At 44.1% G+C, this 20,985-nt stretch overlaps 1 protein-coding gene across 1 annotated transcript in view; it reads right to left on the bottom strand.

Moving 5' to 3' along the window:
* Window positions 1-20,985, bottom strand: part of nt5dc1 (5'-nucleotidase domain containing 1) — a 796,921-nt gene that overhangs the window by 745,368 nt on the left and 30,568 nt on the right. The window contains exons 3-5 of the mRNA XM_070885335.1: window positions 16,212-16,283; window positions 14,590-14,699; window positions 14,169-14,248 (exon numbers count right to left, since the gene is read on the bottom strand). Coding sequence (XP_070741436.1) covers window positions 14,169-14,248; window positions 14,590-14,699; window positions 16,212-16,283 — 262 coding nt within the window. The remainder of the gene's footprint in view (window positions 1-14,168; window positions 14,249-14,589; window positions 14,700-16,211; window positions 16,284-20,985) is intronic.

The raw sequence follows: 20,985 nt of genomic DNA, 5'->3' as shown, positions 1-20,985 counted from the left end.
ATGGAGTATAATGTTGGAAAGTGTGAAGTCATGCACTTTGGCAGAAAAAAATCAAAGAGCAAGTTATTATTTAAATGGAGAAAGATTGCAAAGTGCTGCAGTACAGTGAGACCTGGGGGTACTTGTGCATGAAACACAAAAGGATAGTCTGCAGGTACAGCAAGTGATCAGGAAGGCCAATGGTATCTTGGCCTTTATTGCCAAGGGGATGGAGTATAAAAGCAGGGAAGTCTTGCTACAGCTATATAAGGTATTGGTGAGGCCACACCTGAAATTCTGCGTGCAGTTTTGGTTTCCATATTTACGAAAGGATATACTTGCTTTGGAGGCAGTTCAGAGAAGGTTCACAAGGTTGATTCTGGGGATGAGGGGGTTGACTTATGATGAAAGGTTGAAGAGGTTGGGCCTCTACTCTTTAGAATTCGGAAGAATGAGAGGTGATCTTATCAAAATGTATAAGATTATGAGGGGGCTTGACAAGGTGGATGCAGAGAGGATGTTTCCACTGATGGGGGAGACGAGAACGAGAGGGCATGATCTTAGAATAAGGGGCCGCCCATTTAAAACATGAGATGAGAAATTTCTTCTGAGGGTTGTTAATCTATGGAATTCGCTTCCTCAGAGAGCTGTGGAAGCTGGGACATTGAATAGATTTAAGACAGAAGTGACAGTTTCTTAAACAATATGGGGGATAAGGGGTTATGGGGAGCAGGCGGGGAAGTGGAGCCGAGTCCGTGATCAGATCAGCCATGATCTTATTAAATGGCGGAGCAGGCTTGAGGGGCCGTATGGCCTACTCCTGCTCCTATTTCTTATATTCTTATGAACTCGTCAAGGCTTCTTCGACAGCATCTCCCAAACCCGCGACCTCTACCCCTAGAAGGACAGGTCAGCAAGTGCATGGGAACACCATCACCTCCAAGTTTCCCTCATACATCATCCTGAATTGGAAATATATCATTTCTTCACAGTTGCTGGGTCAAAATTCTGAAACTCCCTCCCCAACAGCACGATGAGAGTACCTTCATCACATGGACTGCAACAGTTCAAGGTGGTGGCTCACCACTGTCTTCTCGAGGGCAATTCGGGATGGGCAATAAATGCTGGCCTTGCGGCGCCCACATCCCAGGAACGAATAAAACAAATGCAGAAATCCCGAACTTGCGGTTAATTTCAAAAGGGGGCGTACAGAGTACGACGTCATACCAATCACAAATTCACGGCCACTGAGTCTGTGTATAGCGCACATTTCCTATAACAATTTTCAATGATGTCACACCGGCAATGCTTAGACTGACCTATTGATTCACCCTAAAAGCCACCTCGCAGATAGATAGATGGTACAGATACAAAGTCTGAAATCCGGAATCCTCGGGACTGAGTCCGTGCCGGATTTCGGACCTCGCCGTGGACCGAATCCTTGCCGGATTTCAGACCTTGCCGCGTGCCGATCACCAAAATGTCCGGTTTTTGGACAATTCTGGTTTTTGGAGGTCCGGATTTGGGACGTTGCATCTGTACTAAGAAACTTTTCTCCCAACTTGAAGGCTGTAAAAATCATTATTTCTGCCCAATGTTCCTTCCGACTATCTCTCCCTATTTTTCAGCTCCAGCAACAAGGCAGTTTCTTCCAAGCCACCTCTTACCCATTCTCCATGAGAAAAGCCAACGAGCCGGATTTTTGAGAAGTTTGCGACCGGGTTTTCGCCGCGATTTGACCCTTTGCGGCGAAACCCAGTTGCAAAGCCCGGGCGGGATCCTTGGCTCGTTGTTTGCGGCGGCAATGGGACGTACCGCCGGGGAGATGTGCGCCGACGTGTAACAAGGCAGATTGTGTTACCGTCGGACTTTCAGCTCTCTCCCGACCCGTAAGTTCTGTGGGACAACAACAGGCTGAAATGATGGATCTACCGGGGCAGTCCTGTTTGTGGATCTTGGGAAGGAGGTAGAAGCGGGCTGTGCGGGGTTGGGGGACTACGAGGTTGGTGGCTGTGGAGGGAAGATCTTCAGAGGAGATGAGATCAGTGATGGTCTGGGAAATGATGGCTTGATATTCAGTGGTGGGGTCATCGTCCAGGGGGAGGGAGGAGGAGGTGTCAGAGAGTTGGTGATCAGCCTCTGCAAGGTTTTTATTTAAGTTCTTTAATGGTTTAGTGCACTTCTGCCAACATAGTAAAATTCCAGTAAGCACTTGAAGAACTTTCAAGTAGTTCCAGGGTCACAGGTGGGAATGTGGCTGTTACAAATATCACAGGCCTACACTAGATAGTCATTTGTGATCAACATGACCTGTTACTTCCACAAACAAGCCTCATGTGCCCTACAATCTGGGGCACACTTTTACTGCACAATATCGAGTTAAACATCAGCATGACATATATTCCCTGTTCCGTATACTAGATTCTTTACAGAAAACTTTATGGAAAGGGGAAATGAAAAACATTTCAATCAGATGAAGCCTGAATGAAAACCAATGAACTGAGTAACTTTGCATCAAAACAGAATGCAGCTTTCTCAGCAAAATTTGTCTACATCCTGAGCGTTGTTGTGCCATAAAATCAACAAATGTGCAGATAACCACTACTCTGGTCCAGACTCACTTTGAAACTAGCTAGCTCTGGCTTCCCGTTTCAGGATGTACATGTTTGTACCTTGGCCTGGAGCTTGTATGTCCCCCAGGCTGAGCCACTTGCGAGAGCGAGAATGTGGAAATGTTTTTAAAAACAATCCCTCAACTCTATCTGTTTAGGACTTGTCAGTGAGCAGCAAATTAAATCTACCACTTTGAAAGTCACCCTTTTGACATAGTAGCTTGCAGCACCTGTATGCCTGTTCAGCAAAGCTCCAGGAAGGGTGGACTGAATGCAAACCGTCCCATCATAATGGTGAGAAATATCTCAGGCCAATGAGTCTTATTGCCTCAAAGCTACTGTAACATGCAAAGTACACAGTTGATGGCTGATTTATTTGTGGTCCTACCGGGGAACCATACTGCTTTACACTCTAAGCAGTCTAAAAATCAAGTCAAAAACACTTTACCTCTGGCAGTTAACTTCTTAAAATTAATTTAATCTTTACAGTAATATCATAACATTAATTAAAACTGAATCCCAACCAGGCCATAAAAGTAGAAGTTCCAAAATATTGCAATCACTACAGCCTTTATCTTTGGCAGGGTAGGATTCCACAAAAGTCTTTCCCAACACAGAGATGGGAAGTCAGTCTTAGTTACTTGAAATGAATAATGGGTTTATACGGTAATCACCGACAGCTAGCAATTACAGTATAAGCCCATTTAGCATTTTAAATAACTAAAACAAAGATACCAGCTCAATGCTGTGGTATACAACTTCTGGGAATGGGAGGGGACAACTTACAGCCTTCATTCTCTTTCCCCCTTTCCCAAATTTACTACCAGACTGCCTGTCAACACCATCATATCCCTGGCCACCTAGTAGTTCCAAATCTTATCTCCTTCAATCCTCATGGACCCAAAATTTGAAAGCGTAGCTAAACATACACAATTAATATTTTACATTACAAAGTGAGCATAATCTCACCACTATAAAGTGAGCATAATCTCAATTTGAACCCAGAAATACCACTAATACTACTATAATATGTTACAAAATGCAATATCACTTGTTCACTTACTATAAGTCAGAGGCTTTAATAATATATTCGACATGACAATATAAAATACCATATCCTCCGACTCACAATGAGCAATTTCATGTGAGAGCCACTAAAATAAAAGTCTCAAATTGTGTATCTCCTTATAAATCACACCTTGGGGGTCAAACTTTTTACAAGCTAACTTTTGCGTCACGCAATAGCTCAAATTTTTATTTACATAAAACAGGAGGGGGGAAAAAAATGGAACACAAAAAGTAGAAATTGCCATAAAAAGAATTAAGTGTATGGGATGTGCATAGTAGTTACAGAAAGGGAGATTTTTTTTTTCTGCAGCACCAACAGATACCAACTGTATCATAATATTCAATATTATACGTTACAATAACCATTATAAAATACTGCACCGCCCAACAAGCTATGCCACAGAAGATCCACCAGTATACATTAATAATTTCTAAACTCAATTGTATTGTGGAGACCCTCCTCCTGAACATGTATATCTTTTATGCAGTTACTGCTATTCGTATTTGGGAAATTAATTGGCAGCTGTTCAAGCATTCACTTCTAAGTGATGCAAGCTCTTGTCTATCCTGTAGCCAAGCTGCCCACAATAATTTTGCCAACTCAAACCAGCTAAATTGCAGTGGCCCCTCTACAAAATGCTTACATGATCATACCAGATACTGCTTTATAACAAAATACTGGTTTCAGAAGCACTTAAGTTTAATGTACACAGTCTATCTTTCTTTATGCAAACTTGTGGGAATTGACAAGTAGGCCTTGGGGCTGGAGAGAGCAGAAAGCTTGGCTTCCACCTGGGACAACGAGGTATTTAGGGCAGAACCCAGTTACATTAAGATTCTACCCATTTGTACTGGCCCTTTAAATTCTCCAGGGGAGCAGATGTAACGTGCACAGCCCAAGTATATTAATGCATAAAGCTCTGGTTAGACTGCATCTGGAGTACCACATTCAATTCTGGGCAACGCAGCACACCTCAGGAAGGACATATTGGCCTTGGGGGGGGGGGGGGGGGGGGCGTGCAACACAGATTCATCAGAATGATACTGGGGCTGAAAGGGTTAAATCATAAGGAAAGATTGCATGAAAGATTCCAGAACCAGGGGTCACAGTCTAAGGATAAGGGGTAAGCCATTTAGGACCGAGATGAGGAGGAACTTCTTCACCCAGAGAGTGGTGAACCTGTGGAATTCTCTACCACAGAAAGTTGTTAAGGCCAATTCACTAAATATATTCAAAAAGGAGTTAGATGAACCCCTTACTACTAGGGGGATCAAGGGGTATGGCGAGAAAGCAGGAATGGGTTACTGAAGTTGCATGTTCAGCCATGAACTCATTGAATGGCGGTGCAGGCTAGAAGGGCCGAATGGCCTACTCCTGCACCTATTTTCTATGTTTCTATGACTAGGCATGTACTCCCTCGAATATAGAAGATTATGGGGTGATATAATTGAGATATTTAAGATGACTAAAGAACTTGATAGGGTGGATAGAGATAAACTATTTCCATTTAAAGGAGAGCCCAGAACAAGGGAGCATAAAATTAAAGCAAGACCTTTCAGGAGTGATGTCAGGAAAGGGTAGTGGAAATTTGCAATCTTCTTCAGCCACAAGTCCCATGGCGATGATCCATCTCGGCCTCCTCTTTAGGTCCCCACCAGCACGGAAGCCAGTCGTCAGCCAATTCGATTCACTCCATGTGATATCATAAAACAGGCGAGCACACTGGATGCAGGAAAGGCTATGGGCCCAACACCCCGGCTGTAGTGCTGAAGACTTCTGGTCCAGAAGTACAACTACAACTGGAATCTACCTGACAATGTGGAAAACTGCCAGGTATGTCCTGTCCACAAAAAGGACAAATCCAAACCGGCTAAATAACACCTCATCAGTCTACTCTCAATCATCAGCAAACTGATAGGTGTCGTCAACAGTGCTATCACCAATAACTTGTTCACTGATGCTCAGTTTGGGTTCCGCCAGGACCACTCAGCTCCAGGCCTCATTACAGGCTTGGTCCAAATATGGACTACGGAGCTGAATTCCGGAGGTGAGGTGAGAGTGACTGCCCTTGACATCAAGGCAGCATTTGACTGAGTGTGGCATCAAGGAACCCTCGTAAAATTGAAGTCATTGAGAATCGGGGGAAAACACTCATCTGGCTGGAGTCATATCTAGCACAAAGGCTGTGGTTATTGGAGACTAATCAAATCAGCCCCTCAACCCCAGGTCATCGCTGCGAGTTCCTCAGGGCAGTGTCCCAGGCCATCTTCAGCTGCTTCATCAATGACCTTCCCGCCATCATAAGGTCGGGAGTGGGGATGTTCGCTGATGACGCGTCAGCTCCATTCGCAACTCCTCAGATAATGAAGCAGTCCATGTCCGCACGCAGCAAGACCTGGACGACATTCAGGCTTGGACTGAAAAGTGGCAAGTAACATTTGCGCCACACAAGTGCCAGGCAATGACTATCTCCAACAAACAATAATCTAATCAACGCCCCTTGACATTCACGACATAACCATCGCCGAATAACTCACCATTAACACCCTGGGGGTTACGATTGACCAGAAACTTAACTGGACCAGCCACATAAATACTGTGGCAGCACGAGCAGGTCAGAGGCTGGGTATTCTGTGGCAAGTGTCTCCCTCCTGACTCCCCAAAGCCTTTCCACCATTTACAAGGCACAAGTCAGGAGTGTGATGGAATACACTCCATTTGCCTGGATGAGTGCAGCTCCAACAACACTCAAGAAGCTCAACACCATCGAGGACAAAGCAGCCCGCTTGATTGGCACCCTATTTACCACCTTCAACATTTGCTCCCTCTTACTATCAGCACACTGTGGCTGCAGTGTGTACTATTTACAAAATGCACTGCAGCAACTCGCCAAAGCTTCTTCGACAGCACCTCCCAAACCCACGACCTCTACCACCTAGAAGGGCAAGGGCAGCAGACATTACCACCTTAAAGTTTCCCTCCAAGTCACACACCATCCTGACTTAGAAATATACCGCCGTTCCTTCATCATCGCTGCGTCAAAATCCTGGAACTCTTTCCCTAACAGGACTATGGGAGTACCTACACCACACGGATTGCAGCGGTTCAAGGCGGCGGCTCACAACCACCTTCTCACGGGCATTTATGGATGGGCAATATATGGACGCCCACATCCCAGGAACAATTTTTTTTTTTTAAATCTGGCACTCGCTTCTCCCAAAAAGTTGTTGAAATTTTCAAAACTGAGATTGATAAGATTTTTGTTAGGCAAGCGTATTAAGGGATACGGAACCAAGGCAGGTAAATGGAGTTAAGATACAGATCAGCCATAATCTAATTGAATGGTGGAACAAGCTCGAGAAGCCTACTCCTGTCACTATGTCCCTAAAGACCCTGCTCCCAAGATTTGGGACGGGTCTATGACCATCGACACAGGTGGGTGGGTGCTCAGTTCTGCTGCAAATGTGCCTGCGGAGCTAAACCCGTCAGAATTTCAGTTTTCTTACTACAAGTAACATAATGTAATGACAGTTACAATATAATTTGTATCTACACTGTATTTAACCCTGGAGCAACACAACGGAAATTAGAAATAGTCAATTGAGACTCCACTCCCCGCCAAGTTTGTTTCTGTATCTGCAGGTGATGAAAAGTTGAAACAGAGAGCCTATATGATTACATTTTGATATTATTTCCTTGATGAACAGTATCACACAGTGGTGAAATACATGTTTGATTTGCTCCACCTTTAGTGCCAACGTTAGCAGCATCTCTGGGAGAAGGTGGTGAGTTAAATCTGGTGAATTTTATTTCCAGGCACGGCCACTGATGGTTGAGCAATTATAATTCGGGATGCTCAAGAGGGCAGAATTAGAGGAATGTAGATATCTCGGGGTTTGTGAGGCCAAAAGAGATTACTGAGATAGGGAGGGGCGAGGCCATGAAGTGATTTGTAAACAAGGGTGAGAATTTTGAAATTGAGGCGTTGCTTAACCGGGAGCCAATGTAGGTCAGCAAGTACAGGGGTGATGAGTGAACGGGACTTGGCGCGAGTTCGGACTCAGGCTGCCGGGTTTTGGATGACCTCTGCAGGGGGTAAGCAGGCAGAACTTCCATCATGGAGGTGTGTCCCTAACCAGAGACAACTTTCCAGCCTTTGGGTCATTAGAAATTTGAACGCAGGCTCCACGGTTTTCGCCAAGGAGACATGCCAAAATGAGAGCAGGGTTTAGCGGCGTTAGGCCTCCAAAGCCTGCTGCAGGGTGGGATTGCAGACAGCCTTGCACAGGCCCTAGCGCAAAGAAAATCTTGAGCCTCCCACCTCAAACTAATTCCTTTAAAACAGTAGTCAAACAATGCAAATCGCAGCAATTGCATCTAGTTGTAAAGGTGGATCCTGGGAGCAATATAGCAGGGGGTGGTGATGCACTAGATCCACCAGGAAATTGGTGAAAGGCTGGTGGGAAATATAGGCCTGTAACTCTGCAAAAAAAATTACTATTTCCAAAAGGTAAAACATTTACTTCTCAAACACAATATAATTTGGTAGCTATCAGCTCTTAAAAGTAACTGTTGTTTTTCTTGTAAATTAGAATTTCTAAGAATCTACTCGTGATAATCGATCATTAATTACAGTTAGATTGCCAGGAATAGCTACACAACACTCCTTGCACCAACATTTATGTGGTATCTTTCGTGGCAAGGCAAGCATTTTTATTTCCTGGGTGAATGAAAAAAAATCTCCACTCATCCATGTGGGTTGGTTCAATTCAATTGCACCAACAATATCCTCTAACGTTTTCATATAACTAAAACCAAGGCACAATGGAATCCTCATCACCGCATTGTGGGTACGATGTATCCACCACTTCCTTGTTTTTGTTTTCTTCAGTGTTCATTTGCAAGAAAAGTAACTCTCTTCTTGAACTAAACAAGGCATAGAAAAATATTTATAGCAACCGTAAATATGTGTTTACACCACTCTGAATTCTTTTATATGCACATCCTAATTTGTAAAGAGAAATCTCACATTTAAAAAGGTTTAATTACAGCATTCTAAATTTCAACTCAAGCAAATCAAATTCTAGCAGGTTCCAGTTCTACCTAATACAGAATGCAAATATTAAGATGAATATTAGAATCACTTGGGCTCAATTTTCCCCAATGCCGTTTTTTTGCATATTGCCAGAGTTCCGCCCATTTTCCTTGGCCATTTTCCTTGGCCCCAACTACTCCCCAAAAAAGTAGCAAGCTTCCCCGTCCTTTTTTTTTTTAAATGGCGCTGCGCAGCCTGTCCTGTAGCCTTGGGGGGTGGAGCCTAATGTTGGCGCCGAAAATATGATGCTGCCCCTTCTGCGCATGCACAAAAAAAAAGACGTTTTTGACGTGATTCCTATGGGTGTGCATGCCCAGTGCAGCACCCGGTCTGCATTTAGCCATTTTTAAAGAGCCAGTTGTGTGTGAGAACTTTAATTTTCATTGGAAAGATCAGAGCTGCAATACAAGATGCAACACAGCACAAGGACCAAGAATTTCTGACAGGATGAAGTGGAGACACTGGTTACTGTGATTGAGGCCGGATGGCACGAGCTGGTCACCAGCAGAGATCACTTAAAAGTTGCACCAAAAGAAAAGAAGAAACGCTGGAACCAACTTTCAGAAGATTACTGTGCAATGGTGACCACCCCGAGGTCTGGGGGCCAGTGCAAAAAGAAGTGGCAGGACCTTGGTCAAGTAGTTAGTGTAAGTAATATTTTTATTTATTCAATGCAATTGTAAATGTGACCAGCTGTAGATGTCCCACCCAGCAGAAAGACACCCTCTCTAAAAAGTTATATTTTCATCTTTGCAAAGGAATGTAGCACACAACAAAATGGAAAGAACTCGAACAGGAGGAGGCCCAGCAAATCTGCACCCACTGACACCCTTGGAAGACACGGTCACTGTTTTGATGGGTTCTGCCTGGAGAAAAGTAACCACCACTGCACAAGCTGGGCCCACACTCGAGCGAGAGGGTAAGTCCTGAAAATTCCACAGTTTGGCTTTGCTAAATGTTAAGTACTGTGCAGGTTAGCCATGCTACGGTTCATGGGGATGTCCCCGTCAGCTACGCTTCGGTGGATGCAATGTGCTATCATTCATCGTGGTCCTTCAAATCAGCCTGCTGCCTGCGCTGTGTGAGCCTACTCATGCCACCCCACCCTGGCCAGTCCTCTGCCCCTAACCATTTGTCTGTTCTGTTATATTTTGCAACACGGACGATACAGAAGATTATTCAGACGTGGACGAGCCTGAAGAGGAGAACATCTTCCAATCTCACCTTCCAGACCAAGAGCATAGGGGTGAGGGGGAGGGGGAGGGGAGGGGAGGGGAGGGGAGGGGATGGATGATGTCCCCACTGTTGTACTCACTCTGGAGGAGATGCATGTGCTGCCCATTGAGGTGCCAGCCCCTTCCCAGAGTGGTTTGAGTGTTGGTGGGCCATTCCATAGTTTCCCACAGTCCGAGGCTGGGGATTCCAGTGGGGTGCAGCGAGGCACACCCACAGCCCCACCGTCCGAGGCTGCGGGTCCCAGTGGGGTGCAGCGAGGCACACCCACAGCCCCACCGTCCGAGGCTGCGGGTCCCAGTGGGGTGCAGCGAGGCACACCCAGGGTGAGGAGGTGCAGGATGTAACAGATGTGGTTCAAATGATGGCAATGAGTGGGGAGAGCATTGACCTTACTCGATCGCTCCTGGACACCATCAGTGGGGTGGGTGATGAGGTATCAGGACCTTCGGGAGAAGTTAACGCTCTCACGAGAAATGGGAACACTGTCTGGGAACATGAGGGAGGGAATGGCTCAGTCAGCTGAAATAATGTCGGTGCACATGAGGGAGGGAATGTCACAGGTAGCTGAGACACTGTCGGCGAACATGAGGGAAGGAATGCTGCAGGTAGTTGACACACTGTCAGGGCACATGAAGGGAATGTTGGAGTTAGCTGCTGCAATAAGGGAACACACCCAGACCCCGTGCCCATTGACAGAATCAACTGCCACTCCCACTCCAATCCCCAGACCAGCCTCTGAAGAAGCAGCCCAAGCCGGGCCCTCCACATTACAGCCTGCATTCCCTGCCCCCGCCAAACAAGTGCGCATTACCAGAGATGCTTAAAGAATAAGCTTGGTACCAACCAGAGAAACGCTATGCCAACACATGTGGGCAGGGGTGTTACTGTTGTTTTCAAATTAAAAGTTTTTTGTAAGTTATGTAAATTTACAAGTTTACAAGTTTGTAAGTGATCTTAACCGAAAACTTTAAATTTGATACAAGAATATTTTTTATTAAAGTTAAGTACGAATAAATGCTTGTTAAATTTTTGAATAAAATATATTTTAAATTATACCTGAATCATTTACCTTATTTGTTCCATTATTAACACAACTTACTGAACTAAAGAAAAATCATTTCCATCATTTGTTCCATTAACACACACAACATTACAGAACAGGTCCAAACAGTAAACATGGTCCATTTGGAATAGAAACATAGAAAATAGGTGCAGGAGTAGGCTATTCGGCCCTTCGAGCCTGCACCACCATTCAATAAGATCATGGCTGATCATTCACCTCAGTACCCCTTTCCTGCTTTCTCTCCATACCCCATGATCCCTTTAGCCGTAAGGGCCATATCTAACTCTTGAATATATCTAACGAACTGGCACAACAACTTTGTGTGGTCGAGAATTCCACAGGTTAACAACTCTCTGAGTGAAGAAGTTTCTCCTCATCTCAGTCCTAAATGGCTTACCCCTTATCCTTAGACTGTGACCCCTGGTTCTGGACTTCCCCAACATCGGGAACATTCTTCCTGCATCTAACCTGTCCAATCCCATCAGAATTTTATGTTTCTATGAGATCCCCTCTCATTCTTCTAAACTCCAGTGTTGCCGCTGAGCCTTCAGACAGCAAAGCATTCACGGATGAGCAAAGCTCGAGCAATCGTTAAAGGGGCACGACAGTCCGCTCTCCTCCGCCGTCGTGCTCTGGGTTCAGGTAGTTGCATGGTTTCCTTATCCTCTCCCTCCTCGTCATCTGCATCTTCCTCATCATCATCAGCCACTCTCACCACAGGTGGGTCTTCTACTACCAGCTACCACTGCCTCATGATGGCTAAGTTATGCAGCATGCAGTACACAACAGTAAACTGACCGACAAATTCATGGGAGTATTGCAAGTAGCCTCCGGAATAGTCCAGGTATCGGAAACGCTATTATGCTGTGCGTCGCAATGTGCGACATGTTGTATTCCCGGTCAGCTTCCGTCCGGATTATGCGTCGGGGCGTCATGAGCCAGGTGGTGAGGCCGTACCCTTTGTCTCCCAGTAGCCAGCTCTGCCCTTCTGGCTGCTGCTGAAACATGGCAGATATAATGCTCTCATGTAGGATGGACGCATCATGGGTGCTCCCAGGGTATCTTGCAGCAACTGACATGATGCAATGCATTTCATCACACACACGAGCTGCACGTTAATGGAGTGGAAGCCTTTTCTGTTCCTGTACATCTTGGAATCCTCCAAAGGTGCTCGCAAGGCGATGTGGGTACAATCAATGTGGTCCTGTACCTTTGGGAAGCAGCAATCCTGGAGAAGTCCACAGCCCTTTCAGGCATTGCTTGGGCGGTCATGGGGAACTTTATGTAATCATTCCTCCGGGCATATGGTGCAGCAGTTACCTGCCAAATGCAGATATGTGTTGCATGTTGAGAAATGGCACACACAGTTGTAGCCTGGAACGATCCAGATGCATAGAATGAAAGTGCAACTGTAACCTTCACTTGAACTGACAAAGCAGTCCTCCTGACGCTTCTAGGTTGCAGATCTGCTTTCACCAACTCACAGATCTCAGTTGCAACTTCTTTGCAGAAACGCAGCCTTCTCACACAGTTGCATCACTTAGGTGCAGGTATGAACGCCTGTCTTGATATACCCAACGTGGGTAAGACCTCCTGCCCATCATCCTACGGGCTCTGAGGTTCGTCACTCGATGACGTCGAATCAATTGTCTCTTCCGCAGCACCATCATGCAGAAGGCTTGCACAAGGGTATGGCATTGTCAGTATTGCCCCCAGGATTAAATTGTACCTTTGCAAGAAGTTCAAAACGGCAGGCAGGACAAGCTTCTTTGTTCCCTCTCTCCAAGGTTGACACCCTAGTATGGACCATACCCAGATCTGAGCAGGCGCAATAGTCGGGAAACACCCCCCCCCCACCCCGGGCTTCATTTGATGTGTAGTGTAGGCTTCTCATGCCATCCACAGCCCCCCACTCCTCCCACCCCCGGCTGCTTGAGAAGCCGAGCCCTGAGCCCCTGTGTTCGGGCAAGGGACCGATTCTGCCAGCCGACAGTCCGACCCTCAAGCCGGGTGGTGACTTGTCAGGTTTTTAAAAAATGAAAACTTAAATAATTGTATTAAACTTCCATTTCCTGTGTTTTAAGTTTGAAAATTAAGCTTGATGATGCATATTTATGTGTTCTTGACTCCTTCCAAAACTTCGCATAAAAACAATGGCGTCTTTCTGCACCGATTTTTTAATGTGCGCTGCTTTCTCTTCAGTGCTCAGAAGGTTTTTCGGGAGTGGTCACCTACACCGTCCTAGGAGAAATTTAAATTGGCCAAACTTCCATAATTGTGAAAAACTGGCGCAGACATCAGGTTACGCAAAAAAAAAACTAACCTAAAAAAATCGTTACACTGGCGCACAAAGATGGGGGAAACTAGGATTTTTTAATTTGGGCCAAAAAAAAGCGGCGGGCGCCAAAAAAACAACACAAATGACTGGGGAAAATTGAGCCCACTGCCTTAGAAAACTTAAAATTGCCATGTAGAGTTTCTGAAGCTTGGACAATACCATTCTGCAGACTTCAATTAGGTCATCAATTTTATATCATTCTTAAAAATAATCTGATCACCGTTTGCTCTTCAAACACAGTAATTGGAGGCATATGACACCTGCCTCCAAAATTTGAAATAAAAACAGAAAATGCTGGGAATACTCAGCCGGTCAGGCAGCATTTGTGGAGTTAACATTTCAGGCATGGACCTGACCTGCTTAGTGTTTCCAGTACTTTGTTTTTGTTTTGTTTTTCAGCTTGCAGTTTTTTTTGCTTTTTCTTTATGCTCCAAAATTTAACATCGCTCATAAGTTCATGGAAAAAAGAATCTTCCAGACAAAATGTTTCACTTTGAGGATTACTCCTGGAGCTGAGTGAATTTCTGCTGTAACCAAAATAGAACAAACCATTACAGCAAATAAAACACTCTTTCATGCAAAGTAAACTTTCTGCTCTCTCCAAAAGAAAATGTTATACAGGGATAACAGGGGATTAAAATTGGAGTAGATCATTCCAGTTAGAGTTAGCAACCAGAATAAGTGCAATGGGATAAATGGCCTCTGCTGTGCTGCAATTTCTATGATTCTATGTGGAAAAGCAAAATACAACAGAATTAAAAATAATGTTGTCTTACCTGATCTAATAAATCCACTACCCGAGCACACAGCAAAGCTCCTGGCAGGTCAAAATAATTGTCATAGAAATGATATTTGCCTGGCAAAGAGATAAAAGTTGAAGTAATAGTTCTTTGAAATATTACATATTGTATTTCTATTACAAAAGATAATTTATATATTTAGAATTTGTTTCATTCGATTAAATAACTATGATAGAGTGCTATTTCGAATTAACTTTTACAATTCAATGAATAATTTCAACATTTTGAAGATTATTCCAAAATTGTATGTTAAGGTAAATGTATTTTCTTCCATTCAACAGCATTGTTTTTAAAATTGTATTTCAACATTTGAGGAGCTTGCACAGAAGTAAACACTCTTTAAAAAATGTAATTAAGTAACACACATTAATGCTTTTACTTGTCTTTTGCTCCATACCTGAACGTGCAAATGTTCCATTGATAGTTTTGAAGTGTTTCCATTTTCTTTTCTTTCCATAAGTTTCCAATATCTCTTCTACTGTCAAAATTCTAGTGCCATGACTAGCCCTAATTGAAATATAAAATGTTGGTGATCCATTAATTTACACTTAGCTAAAAAACAGTTTACTACAAGTTCTGTGATCACTTGTTTTGAGAATATTTCTTAAGTTAACGATGATACAAAAAAGCAAAGCATATTGCATGCTATTTATTTACTAAGTTATTAAATAGAACAAATCTTTCAAAATTTTTGATTTTACAGGATTGTGGTTGTGTTGGCAATGGTTTCAGGAACTAACTTACAAATATTTATAGCAGTAACAAATATTCTGTCATCCACTTTAATCATTTACAATTTAGCAGCATTGAACAATCTGTCTGGCTGAAGTTAACATGGTTCAGCCCTAACTAGATCGTTTGTCACAAAAATTAATCACAGAATCATAGAATGATGACAGCACAGAAAGAGGCCATTCGGCCCGTCAAACCCATGCCGGGCTAAGCTAATGAGCTTAATGTTTCTTGATGTAATTTGAAGTGAACCAAATTGGCCATACCCTGGCATCTCTGACCCTGACCCCTGATGATGGAAACCTTGGGAGGAGGGGAACAAGTGTAATTTAAATCTGCAAATGTAGTTTAGTTTAGTACCAAAAGAACTCACAAGTGAACAAATACAATTTGCCTGCATTCATATTATGACTTGCATGGTAAACTGAAGTAATGCAAGATGGACTTCTCTTGAGGGTCTAATATTCCACTTTTTCAAATCTGAACCTGACTCAGGAGACATTTAAAAATGTCTTTAGTCAAAAGTGCCAAGTGGCCAATTCGCCTCCTCCCAAGGTTTCCATCATCATAGATGCCAGGGTCGAGCCAATTTGGGTCATTTCAAATGACACCAAGAAACATTAAAAAGAGGGCACAGTTAAGGCTCTAGGTCCTGACAACACTCTGGTTGGATGGAGTAGCAACAATACTCAAGAAGCTCAGCAACATCCAGGACAAAGCAGTCCACTTGACTGGCAGCTCTGCCAATGGACTGAATATCCATTCTCTCCACTGCCAGTGCACTGTGGCTGCAATATGTGCACCTGCAGGACGCAACTCACCAAGCTTAGTTCAACAGCATCGCCAGCTCTACAAGTCTATACTACCAAGAAAGACAAGAACTACACTATCATGGGAACACCACCATCTCCAAGAGACACAACATCCTAACTTGAACATATTCTGTTGTTCCTTTGCCATAACTGGGTCAAAATCCTGGAATTCCCTAACACCATGGTGGGCGTACCATCAGCACAAAAACTGCAGCGATTCAAGGTGGAGGACCACCACCACCTTCTCTGGGAAAATAGGAATTGGTAATAAATAAATAAATTACAGTTTTGCCAGCACCTCCCATATACCAAGTGCAATTACATTGAAAAGAAGTTATATTCCAATTTTTGTGTTGCTGGGAAATTAAAATCGCATGACAGTGGCACAAAAGTGAAAGTATAATGGCACCCTACATCTCCATGATACTTGTGGTTGTTATTTAATGTAGTACAAATGACAAAACTAAATACTTACCTCAGAACTGTCCCATCTTCACCCAGTTTCAGTAAATTTCCATCTTCCAGGTCCAAAACCAAGCCTTTGAAACTGCCATTAGAACAAAACACGTTGAAGACGGACAAACAAAGTTGAAATTTGTTAGTTTATATCTGCCTAGTTTCCTATTATTATGATTGCTCAACATTTTGAAGAGCTACATCATGTATTCACTCACAATCTCTTTTTGGCCAGCAAACCACATTCTTATAAGTTTTGAGACAATGAAGCAACATTTGTACAATTATAACATTACTGCAAAGTACAAGTACAGCATCAAAAATCCGGAAGTCTCGGGATGAAGATTGTTCTGGATTCTGGGTATTTCCGAACTTCAGATCGTCTTTCTGACGTGCCAAATCCAGAAACGCCCGAGCCCAGGTTCGGGTATTTCCGGACTTCGGAACATCTTTCCAACGTCCCGAGTCCGAAAACCCCTGGGACAAGGTAAGTAGGTAGGGGAGGGGAAGGGGGAGGGGTCAGGTGGTAGAGTGCGGGCGAGTCAGCCCAAGGCCGGGGGGGGGGGGGGGGGGGAGGAGGAGGAGAGGTAGGCCCAAGGCAGAGGCATTGGGGGGGGGGGGGGGAAAGAGAGAGGGGAGAGAGGTTGGCCCGAGGCAGAGGTGAGGTAAGCCCGAGGCATTGGGGGGGAGGGGGAGGGGGTGGAGGAGAGGTCTGCCCGAGGCATTTCATTTTTGGGGGGGGGGGGGGGTGTTGGCCCGAGGCAGAGGTGAGGTCGGCCCGAGGGGGGGGGGGGGAGGAGGAGGAGAGGTCGGCCCGAGGCAGAGGTGAAGTCAGCCCAAAGCAGAGGTCCAAGGCGGGGGAGGGGGGGGGGGCGCGAGGTCGGCGGCAGCCCGAGGGGGGAGCAGCAGCGGGTCTGGATTCCGGAACATTTTCCGGACGACCCCACCACAGATCGGCCCAGATTCCGGAACATTCCGAATGTCGGAACTCCAGATTTCGGACGCTTAACCTGTATTTCATTTCTGAAATTTGTTTAAATCAGAGTCAGGATTGCCTGATTCCATTTCAGCTGTAACGTGTTATTATTCTCCTCTATTTTCTGGTTTTGTTTTTTCCCCCACTACTTTGTTTATCAAATCAATAAACTAATAGTCATTACTGTTTTTCTTTTTTGCAAGTTGGTGGTTTTGTAACTTTTTAAAAAACAATTGTTCTTGGCTTCCACTCCTCCACAAGAGGTTAATGTTCCATCTGCTTCCTTGTTGTCTTTGTTTATGTTTAGCTACAATAAATTCTATGATGGAATTTGTTGTCTTTGCAAATATCCAGGTTTGAAATCACAAATAACAAAGAGCTACGCTGCGTCTTACAAACTGCCAAAAATCACCAACTTGCCCAATTTTTTCAGTTATTCTCTTCTACAACTGTACAGTTGTAATCTCTGTATGGTGCTAAAAAATACATGAATGCCAGAAATAGAAAATACAAAACTTTGGAAATGCACAACATGGTGGTCAGCATTTGAAAGAACAGATAGATTAGCATTTTGAGTGTGCTCCTTGAGTTCCGGTGAAGAGTCACAGCTGAACAACTCCCACATTTTCCATTTTTGTTTCACTGTGGCGTTGCTCACACTAAGTTGGATAAACTGTTTTATCACAAGTAATACATGACATATTATTCTGCTGCTAAGGAGCTGTGTTTAAGCTCACTTGTCTGTGGCTACAATGTTCAGCCTGAGTTTAGCCGTTGTTTTTTTTAAGGGAACTTTGCAGACTGGAATATGATCATCAGTATCAGGCTGGAGTTCAGAAGCACAAAGCATTTTAAGATGGTTTTGCAACACCAATAGTACCACTTTTACTAAATTACTACAGAATCTCCAGTGTCATTGCTCACAAGGAAGTTAGGTGAATCATTGCTTCAGAAGGACCCTATTATATTAGTAATGAAGACTGTTATTCCACTGTTGAGCCATACTTGTGCCCTTTTAAGGCCACTAAGTATAAATGCTGTTAAGTAAACACAGGGTAAGTCAGTTTAATTGGTCTTCAGGTTGCAAGTCACAACGGTGGCTTTTTTTAAAATCTTAAAAATAAATGTATGAATAGTAAGGTCACTCAGGTTACAGGCATATTAGCTCATGTCAAATGGCTACCTTTTATTAAATATTTTCTTTTGAAGTGTGACACAGAAATTTGAGTGCAACACTTGTGTGCGCTATACATTGACTGTTCTACTAACAGATCTCTTGAGATCCCCCTGCAAAACAGATACACCGCTTTGGGTACTGTTGAGGGGGATGACTCATTAGGGGAGGGCAACAGCAGCCAAGTTCATGGCACCGTGGGTGCCTCTGCTGCATAGGAGGGCAGGAAAAAGAGTGGGAGAGCTATAGTGATAGGGGATTCAATTGTAAGGGGAATAGATAAGACGTTTCTGCAGCCGCAACCGAGACTCCAGGATGGTATGTTGCCTCCCTGATGCAAGGGTCAAGGATGTCTCGGAGCGGGTGCAGAGCATTCTGAAAAGAGAGGGGGAACAGCCAGTTGTTGTAGTACATATAGGTACCAACGATATAGGTAAAAAACAGGGTGAGGTCCGACAAAACGAATTTAGGGAGCTCGGAGCTAAATTAATTAAAAAGTAGGACCTCAAAAGTAGTAATCTCAGGATTGCTACCAGTGCCACGTGCTAGTCAGAGTAGGAATCGCAGGATAGCTCAGATGAATACGTGGCTTGAGGAGTGGTGCACAAGGGAGGGATTCAAATTCCTGGGACATTGGAACCGTTTCTGGGGAAGGTGGGACCAGTACAAACCGGACCGTCTGCACCTGGGCAGGACCGGGACCAATGTCCTAGGGGGAGTGCTTGCTAGTGCTGTTGGGGAGGAGTTAAACTAATATGACAGGGGGGTGGGAACCTATGCAGGGAGATAGAGTGAAGTAGAATGGGGAAAGCAGCAAAAGATAGAAAGAAGAAAAATAAAAGTAGAGGGCAGAAAAACCTAAGGCAAAAAGCAAAAAGGGCCACATTACACCAAAATTCTAAAAGGGCAAAGTGTGTTAGAAAGACAAGCCTGAAGGCTCTGTGCCTCAATGCAAGGGGTATTCGGAATAAGGTGGAGGAATTAACTGCGCAAATAGCAGTTCACGGGTATGATGTAATTGGCATGACGGAGACATGGCTCCAGGGTGACCAAGGCTGGGAACTCAACATCCAGGGGTATTCAACATTTAGGAAGGATAGACAGAAAGGAAAAGGAGGTGGAGTGGTATTGCTGGTTAAAGAGGAAATTAATGCAATAGTAAGAAAGGACATGAGCATGGATGATGTGGAATCTGTATGGGTGGAGCTACGGAGTGCCAAGGGGCAGAAAACGCTAGTGGGAGTTGTGTACAGACCACCAAACAGTAGTAGGTGGGGATAGCATCAAACAAGAAATTAGGGATGCATGCAATAAAGGTACAGCAATTATCATGGGTGACTTTAATCTACATATTGATTGGGCTAACCAAACTGGTAGCAATGCGGTGGAGGAGGACTTCCTGGAGTATATTAGGGATGATTTTTTAGATCAATATGTCGAGGAACCAACTAGGGAGCTGGCCATCCTAGACTGGGTGATGTTTAATGAGAAAGGACTAATTAGCAATCTTGTTGTGTGAAGCCCCTTGGGGAAGAGTGACCATAACACGGTAGAATTCTTTATTAAGGTGGAGCGTGACACAGTTAATTCAGAAACTAGGATCCTGAACTTAAGGAAAGGTAACTTCGATGGTTTCAGGTGTGAATTGGCTAGAATAGACTGGCAAATGATACTTAAAGGGTTGACGGTAGATAGGCAATGGCAAACATTTAAGGATCACATGGATGAATTTCAGCAATTGTACATCCCTGTCTGGAGTAAAAATAAAATGGGGAAGATGGTTCAACTGTGGCTAACAAGGGAAATTAAGGATAGTGTTAAATCCAAGGAAGAGGTATATAAATTGGCAAGAAAAAGCAACAAACCTGAGGACTGGGAGAAATTTAGAATTCAGCAGAGGACAAAGGGTTTAATTAAGAGGGGGAAAATAGAGTACGAGAAGAAGCTTGCCGGGAACATAAAAACTGACTGCAAAAGCTTCTATAGATATGTGAAGAGAAAAAGATTAGTGAAGGCAAACGTAGGTCCCTTGCAGTCGGATTCAGGTGAATTTATAATGGGGAACAAAGAAATGGCAGACCAGTTGAACAAATACTTTGGTTCTGTCTTCACGAAGGAAGACACAAATAACCTTCCGGAAGTACTAGGGGACCGAGGGTGTAGTGAGAAGGAGGAACTGAAGGATATCCTTATTAGGCGGGAAATTGTGTTAGGGAAATTGATGGGATTGAAGGTCGATAAATCCTCGGGGCCTGATAGTCTGCATCCCAGAGTACGTAAGGAAGTGGCATTAGAAATAGTGGATGCATTGGTGATCATTTTCCAACAGTCTATCGACTCGGGATCAGTTCCTATGGACTGGAAGGTAGCTAATGTAACACCACTTTTTAAAAAGGGAGGGAGAGAGAAAGCAGGTTATTTTCGACCGGTTAGCCTGACATCAGTAGTGGGGAAAATGTTGGAATCAATTATTCTGAAATAGCAGTTCATTTGGAAAGTAGTGACAAGATCGGTCCAAGTCAGCATGGATTTATGAAGGGGAAAATCATGCTTGACAAATCTTCTGGATTTTTTGAGGATGTAACTAGTAGAGTGGACAAGGGAGAACCAGTAGATCTGGTGTATTTGGACTTTCAAAAGGCT

The sequence above is a fragment of the Pristiophorus japonicus genome, chromosome 7 (genome assembly GCF_044704955.1).
Source record: "Pristiophorus japonicus isolate sPriJap1 chromosome 7, sPriJap1.hap1, whole genome shotgun sequence".
NCBI classification, from domain to species: domain Eukaryota; kingdom Metazoa; phylum Chordata; class Chondrichthyes; family Pristiophoridae; genus Pristiophorus; species Pristiophorus japonicus.
This window is presented reverse-complemented; position numbering and strand designations above follow the sequence as displayed.